The sequence below is a fragment of the Phlebotomus papatasi genome, chromosome 1 (genome assembly GCF_024763615.1).
Source record: "Phlebotomus papatasi isolate M1 chromosome 1, Ppap_2.1, whole genome shotgun sequence".
In the NCBI taxonomy this organism is placed as follows: domain Eukaryota; kingdom Metazoa; phylum Arthropoda; class Insecta; order Diptera; family Psychodidae; genus Phlebotomus; species Phlebotomus papatasi.
The window spans coordinates 7,003,439-7,023,995 of NC_077222.1; the positions used below are offsets into that span (position 1 = coordinate 7,003,439).

The 20,557-nt window shown below is 31.9% G+C and overlaps 1 protein-coding gene across 4 annotated transcripts in view; it reads right to left on the minus strand.

Annotated features, from left to right (window-relative positions):
• Window positions 1-1,082: 1,082 nt before the first annotated feature.
• Window positions 1,083-20,557, minus strand: part of LOC129798635 (nuclear receptor-binding protein) — a 97,243-nt gene continuing 77,768 nt past the window's right edge. For all 4 annotated transcript variants that reach the window (XM_055841885.1, XM_055841887.1, XM_055841888.1 and 1 more), the window contains exons 10-11: window positions 17,820-17,943; window positions 1,083-13,478 (exon numbers count right to left, since the gene is read on the minus strand). In XM_055841885.1, coding sequence (XP_055697860.1) covers window positions 13,090-13,478; window positions 17,820-17,943 — 513 coding nt within the window. In that variant the 3' untranslated portion in view covers window positions 1,083-13,089. The remainder of the gene's footprint in view (window positions 13,479-17,819; window positions 17,944-20,557) is intronic.

Genomic DNA, 20,557 nt, shown 5'->3' on the forward strand with positions numbered 1-20,557 from the left:
AGACACATTAAGCTTTCTCAAGAGCCAAAAAAAACACTTCCTGGACAATAAGAATTCACCAAAATCTGGAAGAATAGGAAAAACTTCCCCGAAAGCAATCTCCTTCGCTGCCAAATGTCAAAATTATCGGCCATATTGACAAAAATTTCGCTCCCGCTTGAATTTTCTTACAAGGTTGGTGTCAAAAAACAAATGGCGGGCATTGGCGGGATAACCTTACATTTGACCTCTAGATTTTTGCGGATGAGAGTACCCATGAAGTTTGAACAAGTTTTTTGAAAATTTAAAAAAAAATGTTTTTCGAATTTATGTAATCTGTAATTGATTGTTATCATACTTATTGGCCCCGAGAGGTTTTTCCTTATTCGGGTCTAGAAATATGAAAAAAGTCACAATATGTGCAAGGAAGCAGAAAATCGAAAATTCACGATTTTTGACCAAGAATATCTTAGCTCAGGAGTTAATTAGGATCCTGCAAAAAATATCCTAGATTTGGACATCCTTATAGTTTGTAATTATCCAGAAGAATCGGATTTTTATCGATTCTAGATAGTCTAAAAAAATTGTTGTTTCCATGGGTACCCAGTGTCCCAAAGGAGACGAAAGAGTTAAGGAAAACACCGTTAGAGGGTTAAAATAAGAATCATCTTAGAAGATTTGTAGAATATTTGGGAGGCAATTCAACAACAATTGATTAAATATTCAGAATTAAAATAAATAAAAAATACCTATACTATTTTTTAAATTTATTTATTGGCCCATCCATAAAAAAGTACCACAAAATTCTTTATGAAGTCATTTTTATTCGTCAAATTTTACATAAATATTTAGAGCTGTTTTCTTTTTCTTCCTCTTTTTTTTAATTCTTTTGTGAATGTAGAATTACAATATTATTTTTTTTTCAATGTTTGTTTTCCTTCACTTTTTTTCATCATGATAAAAAGGGACAAATATAGGATAAATGCAAGCATCTTTTCTTTAATTTACTTTTCTTCTCGTGGAAAAGAAAGAAATAAGAAAATACTCAAAAAGAATTTCATTATCCGTTGGCGCCTTTTCCTATTTTTCACTTTTTTTTGCTGTTGTTATTTCTTTTGCTTAAGAAAATTTGTAATTATTCTCCCATTTTCAAGTTTGATTTTATTCTAAGTGCTTCATACTGAAAAATTGTGCAGTTTTTGTTGTTGTTGGTAGAGAAGGGATTATTTGCAAACTAGTTGCAAAAGTTTAAGCGTTTTACATTTTCTAGACCTAAAAGATTTATTGTTTTTTTTCTCTAGAACTTCTCGGCCAATCTCTTTTGTTTTTCTGCAAGTTTTTAAGAGTAGAAAAATTATAGCCAGGATTTAAATAAATTTATCGTCCCTTTTTAAAGTTTTTTCTTCTGTTTCTTTGAGTTTTGTTTTCTTGTTCTATTTTAGTAATACAAATTTTTTTAATTATGTTTTTTCCCATTTATAATGATTCATATTTAATGCAGAAATATAAAAAATATTTTAAGTATTTCTTTTTTTACTAAGAAAAATTATCACTTTTCATCATCTTTTATTTTTCTCTCTAACTCTCTCATTCTTGTCTACAATATGTCATTTTTCTTTTAATTATTTAATTATAATTCCTCTCTCCCTTTTTTTTGTAATATAATTAATTAGCAAATATTTGAATTTTTAGGCTTGTTTTTCTTTCAACACACAAAAAATTTTCCACAATCTTTATTGATTTCATTGCTGCTTTTGCTCTCTTAATTCTTTTATCTTAAAATACACAAAAGATTGGCTGGTTCGATAAGGAAAAGAAAACATAAAGAAAACAAAAACAAGAAAGGAAAGTTAGTGTGAAAATAGGAAAATTTACCACAAGATTCTCTTTTTTTTGCAATCATTCACTCTCGTTCGCTTTTCCATCAGCATTTCTTGCTCGTTTCTCATCTCTTCACATTTCTATTATGTACATTTAATTGAATTTCTAATCATAATTTCATTCTTATTCATTATTTTTTTTCTTATGTTTCATGCTATTACAAATACGTCAGTCTCAAATAGGCATACTCTATACAATATTTTTTATCTTCTTCCTTTTCATATTACTTGTTTTTTTTAAATTATTTTTTATTTCCTCTTTACTCGAAGCATCCTCGTCCAACTTGCGATTGTCGAAATGAAAAGAAATAATAAAAAAAAAACACAAAATAACAAAAAAAAATTGGGAATTTAAATCCAACAAAAAAAAGTTTATTACTTTTTAATATTCATTTGTTTTCTCTTTTTTTTTGGTTTTCTATACAAAATTTTTGTATTTCTATTTAGAAGCATTTTAGACATGAAAATTTGTGTTTCTTTTTCATCTTCTTCCCTTTCATCAGTTTTATATCCTTCATAGGGTTTTCATTTTATTTTTTTTTCTTTATTTAGAAGCTAAATATACATTTTTTTCTCATTTATTTATTTACAAATTACAATTATTCACGTTAATTAATTATGAAATTGAGTATTATTGGGGGGAAAATCTGCAATGAATTTTATGGTAAGTTAGGGAGGGCGATTTTGGGAGATATTTTAAGTCTATAGAGTTACACAAAAAAAAAAATAATAATTTTAACTAAAACACAAATATACAAAAAAAAGAACAATAAGTCAGATATTTTTTTGATTTTTCATCAGCCGTGGAGGGAATCCCTTCAAAAAGATAAGAGGTTATGTTGAAAAGTAGGGTTATGGTTGATTTATTAAGGTGTCTATATACACATTGAGAACAACTTTCGTCAAAATTGCGTTAATTTTCGTCAAAATTGCGTCAATTTTCGTCGAAATTGCGTCAATTTTCGTCAAAATCGCGTCAATTTTCGTCAAAATTGCACCAATTTTAGTCAAAATTGCGTCATTTTTTTGCTTTTTTGAAGAAAATTCTCTGCAATGCTGTAGGCAGAAACGTCAAAATTCTGTCAAAAATACAATTTTTGACGAAAATTGCTCTCAACATGCTTTAGACATAACCTCAAAGTAACAAAAGTTAAGAGAATATAAATATTTTTCCCGGAAAAGCTCTAGAAACAGCTTAAGTATTTTTACGATTCTATGGAAATCGGGTAGAAGCTACCATCCCCTCGCAACCACCTTCAAATAACTTGCGACCGAAAGAAGGGCAAGAGGAGCTCCCAGATTCAAGAAAAACTCCAGTGTTCCTCTTGTAGACTTTTATTAAATCCACTGCTACATTTTTCTTGAATCCCCGGGGGCCAGATGGGCCGCTTCGAATACCGGGGATAATGAATAATAGGGTTCTCCCCCGCAGGAACACTCTAGGACGAACCGGTGTTAATTCTTCCCGGATTGCCCACGGACGAGCCGGGGCAAATCCCTCAAATCTACTTAAACTCTCGAGTACAAGTCCGAACTCCGAACTCCAGAGTAAAATATTCCACTCTCTTATGGTTGCGATCGTTGCGATTGTATATGCGCTGCTCGTAAGAATTATAACATAATAGAGAAAAACTCCTATTTTTACGGAAAATTCAATATCGATCGCTCAGAATAAAAAACCAATAACTCACAGTGGGCAAATTTTACAGAGATTTTACATGCAGAGTATAGGATTTTTAAGATTTAAAATCTCTATAACTTCCAAAATAATTATCTTTTATTCTAGAAGGAAGGTAAGGAGTATAAAGAAGTATCCAAAAAAGCGAATAAAACGATTTTTAAAAAAAATTTAGTTGTTCGACTTATATATTTTACTAGAACTTGGAAGAATTTGAAACTTTACCTTTGTTTTGTTGTAAATTTTAATGTTTTATTGTACCTAACCTCAAAAATCAGGCGATAATACACCCACTGAAATTCAATAAAGAAATTATCATAAAGTGGCTATAGCGTGAGTAGTATGTAGATCAAATCAACCTAGATTTTGTGTACATAAATTTACAAAAACTTAGTAAAAAAAATTCTAGGCTGACCGGATCTACGCACCCCTTAATTTATGCTAATTTCTTATTTAAATTTCGATGGGCGTATTACATAAATTCCAATTCTAAATAGAATTTTAGAGATAATGTTGATGGTTTTCAATAAAAAGAACTCTATGAAAATTTAAAATTTGAAAATCTCTAACCCTAAAAAAAACGAGTTGAAAAATAACCCCCAAGAATATCCTTCCTGCAAGACAAAGTGAAGTCGCTTGAATGTGTTTCGACGATTTTAAGATTCGATTACTACGTTACAAAGTTAGAAAATCTCATAGCTGCGGATTAAAAGGGATACAATGAAAAGTTAAAATAACCTCAATTATATTTTACATCATTCTACTGGGCTCTCAATTTATCAAATTTAAGGGACTATTCGGAGAGTTGCTGAATCTTAAACAGATTTTTGAAGGTTATATTTAGCATAACCTCAAATTGATTTATTCTGCCATTTGTTCAAATATTGACGCATAAGTGGGCATTCAAAGGGTCAAGTGGTAGAGCACTCGCTCTATGATGCAAGTGTCTCGGGTTCGAATCCGCTTTAGGTCACCAGGAACTTTTCTGGCGTTAAAGGTGTTCAGATTGCATCCAGTGAGCTTTACTGCACTTGATTCCACGGGCAACTGACAATCTCATACCGTACAAGAAAAAATAATAATGTATGTCTAGAAATCCCCCTGTGGGAAGGTCTAGTTCCTTCATGGAATGTTGTGCCAGCATAATTATTATTATTATTATTCGGAGAGTTTCTAAGTTTTAAATAGTTTTTAAAGGTTATGTTCAGATTAACCTCAAATTGCTTTATCATGTCACTTGTCCAAATATTGATACGTAAGTGGTAAATTTTGTAAGGTTTTGACCTAACAAAAACACGAGACATGATTTATAAATGAGCTGAGTTTTTAATCTACTTCATCGAAAATTCCAGTGCAGGTGAAAGGCAATTTTCCTCATAATTTTCCTTTGTTTGATCTATAAATTTCATAATTTATAGATCAAAACTTCTTAACAGCAGATATAAGATTTCACCACACAAAATATTGTATATATTTTCTAAGGTTATGTTAATACATAACCTAAAATTAAAGATAATAAACCAAGTTTAACGAGGAAAAATTGCGTTTTAGGACCTAATAAAGTGATGAAAGTGTCTAAGGTGTAGAATAAAATGGAAGAAAAAAATGTTTCAATGCCCTTTTTTGTCAGAAAAGTGCAAATTTTACCACAATAATTTTTTTAGGGTTAGATTTCTGTAATTTTTTAATATAAATAATAAAAAAACATACAAATTGTTTCACGAATAATTAAAAAAATGTTTGGGCATGATAGGGATTAAAAGGAAAGAAGCATGACAACCTTACATTCGAAATAAGGTTCTTGGTCCAGTTAGTACGGTCCCACAAACCTTTTTTTTGTATTTCCACATTAATGGTTCAGATTTTAGGTTAAGTTCCATTCAAATATGGTTCATATTTTTAAAATAGCGCATGATAGAACGTTCTAAAATCAAGAATTTTTGATTTTGGAGACTTTTCAGATATTGAAATGTTTTATTTTGTATTGAGGTTAGGATTTTTGGTCTTCTTCTATTTAAACCCAAAAGTTTAGGTTTTGCAATCTTCGATTATTAAGTAATATTCATGTAGTTATTTCCAAGCGTACGATTTTTGCAAGAAAAGCTGCTTCTAGACAAAAATATTTAAAGAACTCTATTCATCCGAGAATATCCCTTTATAGGTTATGTCATTTGCACTTAAGTTCCAACATAACCTCAATTTTGCACCATAACCTCTTGCCTATTTGAGAAATTCCCCCCATCAGCCAAGTGCAGCAGAACACACGTTAATTTTGGTATGAAATTTTTCATTGTATAAATTTTAGGTTTCATCTCGAAATAAATTTATCATTTTTTGAACAAAATTTTCCATGGGAACTAAATAATAAATTGCCAAAAAAAGAACGAATATTCTTTGCTAAACTTTGTAGAGACAATTTTAAGCCATTTTTTCATTTATCTAACGCCGTTTTTTTTTTCTTGTTAAATTTTCTCCTTAGAAAAACAATTATTTTTCTTCCTAAATATTTTTTTTTCCTCTTAATTTTTTTAGTGTGTTTTCTTTTTAATGCTTTTTTCTTTATTTATCTCCAATATGCATATGCCTTCTGCACACACACGCGCGCACATACATAATATAAAATATATATTACTATTATATCTATTACTATTACTTTCATCTTTTATTTAATATTTTCAATTACATAAACTAGAATCTACTGCCTTTGCGTTATGAACATTTTTGGGATTTTCTTCGATATGACTAGCTTTTGCACTAAGCTTCACTTTTTTCACCTTTTTCTCCTCATTTTTTTTTTGTTTTTAAATGTTGAAACGGTCATTTAATTTTTTGTTTGTTTGAATATTCCTATTTCAGCTACTTCACGAAATTTCCTCAATTGATTTTGTTATTTAGTTTTTTTTCATTCACTATTTTTGTGATTACTGTACGGTCTATTTACCTGCTATTTCCACATTTTTCATTTTTTATTTTTGTTAATATGTTTTTGCTGTTTTTTTTCCTATTATTATTATTTCTTTTAAAGTTATTACATTTACTTTACAAATGGCTTTTTTGAGAATAGATTTTTGATCTCTATTATTTCTCGTATGGTTTTTTTAAAATCTTTAATCTATTTGCTCTCTGAATTTATTACGATCGTTTTCAAGAAGGCTGAAATTTTTGAAAAGGATTTAAAAAAAAGAGAAGTTTTGGTTGTTATTTGTTTTTTTTTTAATATCTTGCGAAAGAAAGCTATGGAAGTTCTTTATCCATTTTATTTACACGTTTTTTCTCTTTCTCTAAAGTAGACAAAATGTTCCTCTATCAAGTTGCTTTTGTGCAAAGAATAAAAAAAAATGGATAACATTTATACACTTAAAAAATTACTTTATTATGTACAAATAATCGGGCTTTTTTTCCGGAAACAAAAATAAAATATTCAGTCGAGTGTGAAATAAAATTTTCATATTAATTTTTCTTTAATATTTTCTCAAGAATTCTTTTTTTATTATTTTAAAAAAATTGCATAGTCAATTCAGTGAAATATTCGAATAAAATGCAACTAACTTAAACGTAAAAGTTCCGAATAATATCGCTTGTTATCTTTTCTTCTTTTCTTTAATGAACGGAAATGCTTTTTTCTGAAAGGAGTTTTCTATGAGTATGAAAGTAATTTTTTTTTTAAATTTGATATATTTTTTCTTCAAAATCCTGAAAGGGAAAGAGTAAGGAATAAAAATCCAAAAATTTTTGGGGTTTAAAAAGGGCGCGAGACTAGATTTTAATAAAAAAAATACATTCCTCATTCACTTTTCTACAAAACACTTTTTTTTTCATTAAACCTATATTGAAAAATTTTGGTCAAAAAACTCGTGAGAACGATTTTCTGACAGTCTCACTCATTTTCGGATTTTTTCCTAAAAACCAACGTCACGCTACTTTTGTATCAAACTTTGTCTTCTTTCACTTGTTTTTCTTATTTTCCAATTAACTACACAGCCTCGCCCCCTGTATTAGGTAAGATTTCAATAAATCTTACCTAGTTTTTTATTCATATCAATTGGTTCGATTTACTCACTGAGCCCGAAATTAGAAAAATTTGAAGATCTTGATATTCACAAATTAAGAACGTCCGGAAAAATTCGGAAAAATTCCGGAACTTTGAAATTCTTTATTTTTCAAAATTTCCTACTTTTAGAATACAATATTCTAGAAACTTTTCTAATTTTGGTCTCAGCATTGAGGGAAATGTGCCCGAAAGCTAATATTGACTAAAAATATTTTGAAAAAGGTAATGATATTTTTTTAAATTAAAACTTTGAGAACAGAGTTACGGTTTTGAACAGCTGAAATCACTGAAGTTAAACGTTAAAGGGATCAGATAAGTAGACAAGACGCTGGGATCGATTCTCATATCATATTTACGTTTAAAGAAGTGTAAACAATCCAGAAGTGGTTTTAATATCCTTCAAAACAGTAAGATACTTGATAGGTTTAAACAAGTGAACCCATTCATCAACTTCAGTTTTTAGCGGTGTTCGTCAGAGGATTGTCTTCTTCTCAAAACCAAAGACTCAATTTTCTCCAAAGATTTCGACCCTCGGTATGGGTCTTCCTCATAGAGGGTCGAAAGCTTTGGAGAAAATTGAGTCTTTTTGGTTTTGATGACCGTTCAGGGCATAAAACATGATACACTCAGTTCCGGGATTAAGCACATTTTCGGGACCGAAAAAACGCGGGAAATGGCATTACGCATCGAGAAAATTTGCATACCCGCAGGGGCTTTCTTTTGAATAAATCTTACGTAGAACGAATTTTGCGCGGAGTAAAAGTAGTTCAAACAGAAAGATTCAACTGTTTAATAGAAATGCATTAACAAATAGTAATTTTGGGCAAGAGTTCTTCAATAAATGGTTAGAATATTTTAAAAAAATTACCTTAATAAAAGAAATTAAAGTTTTATTCTGAAAAAGTAGCAAAATGTTTTCAAATTTTCCGCGTCGCAAAGTAGTATACATTCAGGCGTAATTCAAAAATGATTTCATAAATTTCCGTCAGGTGCATAATCCCGAAGGACTTAATGGAAATTTCACAGCAGTCGCCATCTACTTTAGGCGAAAATTCATGAAATTTACCAACTATAGACTTAATGTCGAGACTGAGTGTAATATTTGCTTCAGTGCGATTTTCACACTTAACTCGTATAATTCGGGAGGGCTACGCATATTCTCTTGATAGATAGGGGACACAACTTGAGATAGTTGATAGAGAAGGAGAAGAGTTTAAAATTGCCCCTTTATAATCTAGGTCAACCCGTACCCAGCTAAACGCATTCCCATATCAGCCGTGAGAGCGTCTGTTCAGGCGAGAAACCTAGGCATTTCTGGGAAGTCGAGAAGCTAAAGTTTTTCTATAAAGGGATGAGAGGCTCACCCCCTAGACTCTGAGGACTTTAGAGATGCACTCATTCCCTGGTGCTAGCGAGAGGGTATGCTCTCTACAAGGCAATGGAACCGTCGGAGTCTAGGAGATTTCTAATGAACATTATCTTTGGAACTTTTCATTAACCACCTTCAAGCTATGCCTAGAAAAGTTCAGATATGGATTCTAGAGTGTTCTACATAAGCAATATCAATAAGGAAAACCACGATTTTTTACTCAATGGAGGCATTGGATCGGTATTCTTCATCCCCTAGCTCTAGGACCGCTCTAGGATCCCTAGCTCTAGCTCTAGGTTCGTCCACCAGGGTGCTATGGTTATTGAGGTAGGGCTCCACTATCCAAATCCGCAACAATATAATATAGGATGATTTCTTGATTCATTTATATGGCTACAAGTTTCCTTTGCATTTAAAATCTTGGTGATATGGATTAAGTTATGGATCAAAATAGTTTAAAAATATTCTGCTGGAAAATACATCTTATATTTTTTAAACAGCTTAAGCTTTTAGAAAATTAAACTTACTCCCTATAATCAATTTTTTTAATTTTTAACTTTGTAAAATAGAAGGAAAATTTGCTTTTTAGGAATGTGTATAATGTATCCAATGACTTTGTCATATGACAAAGTCATTGAATCAGAATCCCTCCTTAATTGTTTGTCCTTTTGCTCCATAGACAAAGCAGATGGGGATTGTGTCACTGCAAATTAAAAAAACCAAAATCCCTTTAAGGTTTAAAGTGAAATTCAGGCTGTTTGTCGCAAACTCTGTTCTGCAGATAAGCAAAGAAAGAATTCAAGAAAAAATTGCGTAATTATCCCAATAAAAAAAAATCAACAATTTCAGCAATTGTTAAATATGTTCTTTTTGTGCTCACAGCGCATTTATTTATCTTTCTCATCTCTCTCTCTTATTTTTTTCTTCCACCGCTAGCTCGTTTAAAAGTGAAATCGCAATTTGCTTTTAGATATTTTTCAATTTAAAAACTGTCACATCTTCTAACATCGCTAATGATCATCGCAATGAATTTTTCGTTAGGGTGTCTCTTGAGTCTTTTTTTTCTGAAAGTCTCTTACATTCCTGAGGTCAAATTCACGAACGTATCCAGATAAAATTGTAGCTGGTTACGGTAAGTATATTGAGGAGCGATATTCGCTTGTTTGATGTATTTGAGAAAGTGTCTCGGATGGTTTGATGTACGTGCTAAAATGGTATGTTGTATTAGATAATGGGTGTCGTCGTTTTTTAATTATCACAAATGAACAGAATGACCATAATTTATTAGTAACAAAAATAGGGAATAAAGTAAATTAGGCTAATTGTGAACCGAATCTAATCATGAACTTTGAAATTTTCTCACTATTTAAGATGGATGGAGAGAAAAGGAAGACTACAGAGAAGTGAAAGACCTATATTCTGAAGTATTCTTCGTTGTCTTTTTCTTCAGTCTATCTTAAAAAGTGAGAAAATCTAAATGTTCAGGATTAGATTAGGCTCAGAATTAGCGTATTTCACCCTACTACACCCTATTTTACCCTATCCTAAAAGTTTAAAATCAAGTTCCCAGCGAGCACAGTTAGGCTAAAAAAGGCAGCGTTTTCAGCATATTTTTGCTGAAAACTCTGCCTTTTCTAGCTAATTGTATTCACTGGGTTCCCTCAAATTTTAATATAAAAATTGGAAAAACAATGAAAACAGATTTTTAGTAGATTTCTAAACAAGTTCTTAACAGTTCTCAACAGTTTTGGACCATATTCAACCGGTCATGAATCGGTAATGATTCGATAAATTGATTTTTCTAATTCAAAATTCACTATGGCCTATATTCTGTTTCGTACAGGTTCTTAATTGAGTTATGAACTGTTTCTAAACGTTCCAGAATGGTTACAAAACAATTTCAACCAGTTACGAATTAATATTGTATCGGCAAACTGATTTTTTACTCGAAATTGACCTCTTCGTCCTATTCATTATTTTTAATAGATTTTGAGTTACTTTAAGAATCGGTTTTAAACGGTTCTGAACAGTTTTGGGCCAGTTATGAACCGGTAATGAATCGGTTAATTGATATTTTTAACTTAAAATTTACTTTGGCCAATTGATACTTTGACAATTTCTGTTTTGTGCAGTTTGTTAATTGATTTAAGAATTGTTTCCAAACGGTCCTGAACGGTTATAAAACAATTCTAACCGATTATGAACCGATATTGTATCGGTAAAAGGATTTTTTTACTCGAAATTTACTTCTTCGGCTTATACTTTGTTTTTAAGAGATTTTGAGTTGCTTTATGAATCGGTTTTAAACGGTTCTGAAAAAGTTTTGGACAAATTTTAATCGGGTAAGAATCGGTAATGAATCGGCTAATTGATATTTTTAACTCAGAATTTACTTGGGACTATATTCTGTTTAGCATAGATGTTGAATAGATTTATGAATCGGTTCTAAACGGTTCTGAACAGTTCAGGGCCAATTTTAACCGGGCATGAACCGGTAATGAATCGGTCAATTGATATTTGTAACTCAAAATTTACTTTGAACTATATTCTGCTTAGCACAGATTTTGAATTGATTTAAGAATCGATTCTAAACGGTTTTGAACAGGTTTTGGGCCAATTTAACCGGGCATGAACCGGTAATAAATCGGTCAATTGATATTTTTAACTCAAAATATATTTTGACCTATATTTTGTTTAGCACAGATTTTGAATTGATTTAAGAATCTGTTTTAAACGGTTCTAAACAGGTTTTGGGCTAATTTTAACCGGGTATGAACCGGTAATGAATCGGTTAATTGATATTTTTAACTCAAAATTTACTTTGATCCATATTCTGACTAGCACAGATTTTGAATTAATTTATGAAGCGGTTCTAAACGGTTCTGAACAGTTTTGGGCTAATTTTCACCGGGTATGAACCGGTAATGAATCGGTTAATTGATATTTTTAACTCAAAATTTACTTGGAACTATATTCTGTTCAGCACAGATTTTGAATTGATTTATGGATCGATTATAAACGGTTCTGAACAGTTTTGGGTCGGCTCGTTTTTGATATTCATATGGCCTTCAAGAATGAGACTAATACAGCTTTTTTCTGGTTTATTCAGGATTCCAAAACCTTTTAAATGAATCCTTTCTTGTCCCAATCGGTTGAAAGGATTCTAAGGAATTATCCAAGTCAATTTTCCAAAAAAGGACATTCTAGCACTTCGCCATCATGAAGTCTGTCTTTGCTTTTTTTGCAAATCTGGCGAAATTGTCAGATAATCCATGGCTTGTTGCTCTAATTAGAAGAGCTAAAGTGTCTCGGATTATGGGAAAATGGTGTGTTGTATGAGATAATTGGTATTGATCCTCGCTAAATTTTTGTTTTTCCTCCAAATAATTGCCAAATTGAATAAACAATAACCTGTAATTAGTTTTCTTTGGCTACGCTCTTGAATTTGACCTTCAAGGTGCAAGTATTGAATGCGAATGACATTTAGTTATCTTTCAGCCACTTGTACAGAGTTTAATGAACTTGTTACGCTTCTTTCTGTTTTTTTTAGGGTAAATTATCTGCTATTATTTCTTTCACTTTAATATTTCAATGTTGAATTGTCTTGGCTCGTTAACGAATTTTTCACAATGAACTCTATTCACTCTTTGTCATTTTTTTTCCTCAAATTTCAATTTACTTCAAGCACTTTTGTAAGATATTCAAGACATTTAGAGGTATAATAAAATAAGACTCACCCAAAAAGGAAAACTGCAAGGGTAGAAAGTGAGGAGACTCTTGGAGAAAGGCGTCTGGTTTTTTTTTTCTTCACTTTTAAATTTAACTTGGAGAAATTTTTCCCATGCACAATTTCTTCATCAAAAGATCATTGAGATAAAATTGTGCTAAAAAGATTGCTTTTTAAAAAAAAAATTACACTGTCTATCGTGAAGCTGTTTCTTTTTTTTAATCACAAAAGTGTGCCTGTGTTGTAAAAAAAAACGTAATGATTTTTTCTTAGTCACATTCGTTCTAGTTACTTTCTAGCTTGGGAGTTCTTTTTGTTTTGGTTCGGACAACTATTCTTCATTTGCAGTCACTTCCCCTTGACATTCATTGCGGCATTGCGTGGCTTTCGCCTTGTCACCGCGGATCATTCGGGCCCCCGCGGGTTATTCCTCATTCGCGCCGTCGTTGTGATTGGCATGGTGGTGGTTGTTGATGTTGACGCTAAGGTTCTGTTGATTGTTGTTGTCACTGCACTGACACCATCCGCCGAATAATTCACCTTTTCCGAGCTCCTCGCTATTGACGACGTCACATCATTGGCCACCTGTTGAGGCTGAGCCTCTGGCGTCTCGTTGGGTGTTGACTGTGGCTTCTGGCCAGAACTGGGTATCTCCAGATTGGCAGCAATCGATGTAGTCGTGGAGGCCGGAGATGCCAGAACGGTTGTGGGCGTTGAGGGACCATCTGATGCTATTCCTCCTACTCCTCCACTCGGTGAATTGCTGTCTGCCACGGTCCAATTTCGTTCAATACCTGCAATACGACATACGGAATATTCCTGCTACCAACTTGAAGGGCTCAAGTGAACTTTAAGTGAAATGACTATTTTGCTGCAAAATATCCATCTTTGTCTAAAACTGAACAGAAACTTTAAAAGCCTCTGGAAAACATGATTTTTAACCAATCAGGAAAAACATGAATCCATCTGAAAGGTCTTGAAATCCGGAATAAATCCGGTAAATGTGTACCGGTTCTAAACGGTTTTGAACGCATGAGGACCAGCTTCAATCGGTTATGAACCAATACAATCGGTAAATTGTTTTTTTCTTTTGACTTTTAAGTTGATTTTTGAACCGATTCTTATCGGTTCTTTGGAGTTTGGACCAGTTTCAACCGGTTATGAACGAATATTGTCGCAGTAAATTGATTTTTTATTTGTACTTCTTTTCTCTTTCGGATATGTGTTTTTAGATAGATTTTCGGTTGATTTATGAACCGGCTTTAAATGGTATGGAACACCCATTACTCGGTTTCAATCGATTGTGAACCGATAATTAATCATGTACAGTAGACACTCGCTCAATCGGCTCTTTCTCAATCGGGCGACAAATTTTGTTGACAATTTTCAAGTTTAATTATGAAGCTAATTCGATCAAATTCGCTGTAGTTCTTCCTATTTTATCGTGATTCTTTATAATTGAGCGCTTTTTGTGGAATTTACAAAGGTTTTGACGCTCAATTCTATCGCTAAACTGGATGACATTTTGCCCCATATTCACGATTGAGAGAGTCTACTGTAAATTGATTTTTTATTTGAACTTCTTTTCCCTGACCGATATTCTTTTACACAGATTTGCGGTTGAATTATGAACCGGTTCTAAACGGTAAGGAACATCTATTACCCGGTTTCAATAGGTTATGAACCTGTAATCAATCAGGTAAATTGACTTTTTCTCAACATTTAAGTTGTTTAATACAAATTTTGAGTTGATTTTTGAACCGGTTCTAATCGGTTCTTTGGAGTTTTGGACCAGTTCCAACCGGTTATGAATCGATATTGCATTAGTAAATTGATTTTTCATTTGCACTTCTTTTCTCTTTTCAATATGTATTTTTAGATAGATTTACGGTAGATTTATAAACCTGTTCTAAACGGTACGGAACATCTATTACGCGGTTTCAATCGCTTATGAACCGGTAATCAATCAGGTAAATTGACTTTTTTCTCAAAATTTAATTGTTCGACTTTTAAGATGTTTAATACAGATTTCGAGTTGATTTTTGAACCGGTTCTAATCGGTTCTTTGGAGTTTTGGACCAGTTCCAACCGGTTATAAATCAATATTGTAGCAGTCAATTGATTTTTTATTTGTACTTCTTTTCTCTGGCTGATATTTCTTTTTATATAGAGTTAAGGTTGATTTATGAACTGGTTCTAAACGGTACGGAACACCTATTACCCGGTTTCAATCAGTTATGAACTTGTAATCAATCAGGTAAATTGGTTTTTTACTTAAAACTTATTTCTTTTGGGCTATATCCTGTTTTGCACACATTTTGAGTTCAATTCAATTCAATTCAATTTATTGGTAAACATGAGTTGATTTATGAAAGGGTTCTAAACGGTTTTGGGCTGGTGTAAATCGCTTTTGAACCAATAATGAATCAGAAAAATACTTCTCAGACCATTAAGTCGCTTTGAAGAGGTTTTGAGTCAATTTATGAAGCGGTTCTAAAAGGTTTTGAACGGTTTTCGGCCCGTGTCAATCAATTTTGAATCGGTAATGAACCAGAAAATTGATTTTTACTCAAATATCATTTTCTGGCCGATATGTTGTTTTGGACAGGTTTTAAGTTGATTTATGAATCAGTTCTAAACGGCTTAAGGTCGGCTACAATCAGTTGTGAATCGGCAATGAATCAGAAAATGGATTTTTTTACTAGAAAATTACTTCTCTGATCGATACGTTGTTTTGAAAAGTTTTTGAGTCGATTTGTGAAGCGGTTCCAAAAGATTTTAAACGGTTTTCGGCCCGTGTCAATCGATTTTGAACCAGAAATGAATCAGAAAATGATTTTTTTACTCGAAAACTACTTCTCTAACCGATAACTCGTTTTGGACAGGTTCTAACTTGATTTATGAATCGGTTCTAAACGATTTAAGGTCCGCTACAATCGATTGTGAACCGGCACTGACTCATAAAATGGATTTTTTACTCGAAAATGACTTCTCAGGCCATTACGTTGTTTTGAAAAGGTTTTGAGTCGATTTATGAAGCGGTTCTAAAAGGTTTTGAACAGTTTTGGGCTTGTTTCAATCGATTGTGAATCGGTAATGAACCAGAAAATATATTTTTACTCAAAAACCATTTTCCGAACCCGATATGTTATTTTGGAAAGCTTTTAATTGATTTATTAAGCGGTTCAAAACTCTTTTGGGCCGGTGTCAATCGCTTTTGAATTGGTAATGAATCAGAAAATGGATTTTTTAACTCAAAAATTAGGTCTCTGACCGATACGTTGTTTTGAAAAGGTTTTGAGTTGATTCATGAAGCGATTCTGAAAGGTTCTGTACGGTTTAGGGCCGGTGTCAATCGGTTTTGAACCGGTAATGAATCAGATTTATTAATTATTAATTATTATTTATTAATTTTTTATTTTAAATTCAATTCTTCAACCTTTCAACTATTTTATGGAGGTTTTAGGATTATTTACGAATTTATCTTAAGCGGTTCAGAACGGTTTTACACCGGTTTCAGTCGGTTGTGAATTGGAAAGTTGTATTTTTACTTGAAATTCTGTCTTTTATTCTGTTTCAGATAGAATTTTGAATTCATCTAAAACCCGGTCCTGAATGGTTGTGCATCGGTTTTGTATTAGTTATGAATTAGTAATGAATCGAACTTCCTTTTTTTATTTGAAAATTAATTTTTAAACATTTACGTTGATTTAGATGGCTGACGACCAATTAATTACAATTAATTTTCTTCAGTTTTATTCTGTTCTGGAAAGATTTTGAGCTGATTTATGAACCAGTCCTGAAGGAATGCACACCGGATTCAATCGATTATGAACCGGTAGTAAATCGGATTTTTTTCTTATCATTTGAAATTTAACTCTTTAATCTTTATACTATTTTATACCGGTTTTGAAATGGTTGCTTAATCGCCTTTAAATACGTGAGGACCACTTTCAACCGATTATGAACCGGTAGTAAAACGGAAAAATGATTTTTATCCGAGAATGACCCAATGAAGAAAGCCTTGTAAATTACCTAAATTTTCATTTTGGTTAACGATTCAAAGTAATCAGACTTTCTCAAAGATTACCGGTTCATAGAAGTTTTGAACCGATTTATTAATCAACGCAATACCAATTCTTTATCGGTTGAAATTGATGTAAATTTGAAACAAATCTCAATTTATCTCAATTGAGATTTATCAATTTATCTCCAAATGAGAAAGTATATTTATGGAAGGGAAGTTAAAAGGATTATCTTGGTTTGTAACCTGGATAATTGGTTGGTGTCTTAGCTCAGTCTTTTTCTCTATTAATTCAGACTCAGATTTTTACCAATTCTCAATGAGACTGAATTTGTTTCAACGTTGAATGCTTGAAACTAGAAAATATATAGCTAAGACACATACCAAGCCTCAAAAAGAATATTAAAATGAAATATGGAAATGTTTCTGGGAAACAAGTCCTGCGTTTTTTAAACAATTTGAACTAAAATAGATATTTCGAAAAAACCCTGTCGTCATTTCACCTAAAATTCACTTTCAGCCACAGAAATATCCAAAAAAAATCTTCCATCTACTTCTTTTTTTATCCAAACCAATAACCAACTAAAACACTCTAAAAGAAAAATTATGTACAAACTATAGAAAAGTTTTGCAACAAATCTCCTCAACCATTTTCTTCATTATCTCTTTCTCTACAGTGCTACGGAAAATCTATAAGATGCAAAAGAAGAGAAAATGAATAAGTGAAAAAAAAGAAACAAGAAAGAAAAAAGTGCACATTAAAAGATCACTTAAAAATTTAATAAAATAATTTTCTTTTACTTTTTGGCAACAAAAGAAAATTTTTCTTCGTGAAAAAAGTTCATTTCTTTCAGTACAATTGTTTCTAAAATAAAAACAACATTTTAGCAGCAATTTACATAGAAAAAAAATAAAAGAAAAATGTCATAAATTCCAACAATGCAAATTAATCTTTTGTCACATCTCTAAAATATCAAAGGTGCTCTTTTCACTACATTTGCCCAATTTCTCTTGAGAAGTGTATTAGACAAAAAGGTCTTTTTATTGTCAAGGCCAAAAGAAATATATGTAGAATATATAAGGAGTAAAAAAAAATAGAGAGTCTACTAACTGGCCGAGTGGACAGGCATTTGCATGTGGCTTGGATCGACGCCCTGCATCAATGCATTGTTGAGTTTACTAAAATAGCTGCTCAATGTGTCTTCAATTAACGACGCAATTTTTTCCCGGTCCGTCTGGAAAAGGAAAGAATAGACATTGAAATATTATATTGATTTTACAGAAAAGGATTAAATATTAAACAGAGTTGATAAGCTTCCATATTCTAGATGAGAGATTTAAGATAAAAGTTTTAAATTTATTTTATTCTTTATTTTTTTACGCTTATGAAACAACAAAATTTTATTGCATCCTATTTATTATTATTTATCTATTAAATTATTTATTTATTTTGGTGTACTGGACTATTTCTGACATTTTGTACGGTTTGCGGAATCCTTGTTTTTTCCATATTGTTTTTCCCAGTTTGTCTGCGGTAATCTTTGTTTTTTGGAAACTTTGTCTTTGGAAATCTTGTCTTTGAAACAAGTATATTTTCTTAAATAAAATAATGAAATTACAACGGTATTGTTCAGTTTTTAGTTTCATAATTTAGGGCAAAGGGAAATTTTCTGTGTTTTGGGAAGTTTTTAGTTTTGTTCTTTGGGGCATAGAGATTTTTTCTGTGTTTTGGGAAGTTTTTAGTTTCGTCCTTTAGGGCAAAGGGAAATTTTCTGTGTTTTGAGAAATTTTTAGTTTCGCTCTTTGGGACAAAGGGAAATTTTCTGTGTTTTGGGAAGTTTTTGTTTCGTCTTTCGAGAAATTTTCTGAGAAAAGAGATTTTCTTTGGAAAGTTATGAAATATACTTGCGCAAAATGTATGAAAGACAAGATTTCCAAAGACAAAGTTTCCAAAACCCAAAAATTACCGAAGACAAAGATTCAAAAGACAAACTGGGAAAAACAAAAGTGTAAAAAACAAAGATTCTTGATCCCATTTTGTATATTAATTTGTTCAGTTTACAAATGTATTATTCGGTTTACGATGTTTCGTGAAAAATCTTAAATATCATTTGCACGCTTAAATCATTTGCACCGGGCTGGACTCGAACTCACAACTGTGACAGTCACCCAAGAGAGCCGACCGCTCTTACCGATAATTGCACTACGGACCCCCTTTGCATTCTGTTTGTTATAGTTTTCCAATAAACAAATTTAAACTTTAAAAACTTTTTGAAAACTTAATGGAAAACGCCAAAGTAAATTTTCACGATTAATCTTAACGAATAATCAACGTTTATTAAACGTTCCTAATCACAATATTTCCTTATAGAATTTTATTTATTTTTTGGCTTTTGAGTATTAAAGAATATTAGACTATATCTAGCATAACCTCAAAAGGCTAAAATATTTGTAGTGGCAAAAATATGGAAATTTTGGAGTCGGAATTATTAAAAAAAAACAAATTCTGAAATGAACTTTTTTTGAATTCAACTCAAGTAAATTATCGCATTGGACTGAATAAATAAAAGCAGCCCTTTTAATTAGAAATTTCCAATACGTTAATCGTAGTGTCTGGCTTTCGATCATGAAGTATGTATCACTATGGAAAGCATGATCACTCTCTGCTTAAAGATTCACATCCTTCACCTCCCACTCAGAGGGTTAACCCTAGGGACAAGGCACTTTGTGTACTCAATCAGTCACTGGAAATTCATAATAACGGCAGGGACTTTAGCAGCGAAACCGATTTGTGAATTTTTGTATAGCTTTGTGGAATTTTAGGATAGCAGAACGATTGAATTGCAATTATCTTTGAATAAATGTTTTTTTCACGAACTTGGTCATTTTTCTGTAACTCGTTGGTTTAAACATTCGAACTTCTAACGGGTTTTTAGATAAGTTCAATTATCGAGAGTACTAGTTGTCTTGACGAATTCATCTTCTGTGATAAAAAAAATGGTTGTGTTGAACTGAAGAAAAGGTCACACGATAATTTAAAAATTCTAGTGACCACAGGAACCACTTTCTGTGGTCTTTCCTTGGCTACAGGAAGTCAAGGACCATCGCTTTTAATGGTATGAACTTCAGTGCTAGCAAATTTTTGCTTCTCTCTGAGTTTTTTGGGATGTGGCGTGAAAATGAATGCCAACGGGAAATTGTCATGGAAGGACCTCTGAAGCCGTGGGCACACAAATATATTAGTTAGAAAAAATGGATGTCAGTTATCGAATGCAAATTCTCTCGACTTCTCCAAAAAGGGCATTTTGTTGGCCAATGTCATAATTCAAAAATATTAGAGTATCGATCTGTTGAAGACAGCCCTTCGTCTTGATCCGGTTCACATTCCGGGGGCTCACTTTCGGTCAGCGTTCGATACATTGATTGATCAACACAAGGGTATTCATTCCCAAAGTGGTTTTATTCAAAATTTTAAATAGACCCTCAAATTTTAATTACCCACCCGGCAAATTCTGCAGAAATTCGTCAGATTTGAATTACTAACTGCCGAAAAATCAGCAGAATTTCTGCAGAATTTTGTTCTAAGGTGGATCCGATCGTTGTAGGAAAATTCTGCAGAATTTTCTGCAGAATTTCTATAGAAAATTTTAAAATTATCGGCAGAATTTCTTTAGAGTATTTAGATGATTTCTACATTTCTTCTACCCTTTCTATTGTTTCTAAACATTATTTTAACTACATAAAAATATGTATTTCAATTTATTTAAAATTCAATTTTTATTCAACAATTTTACGTGAATACTCTCTTTTTTACAATATTATTATAATGTTATAATACAATATTATTAA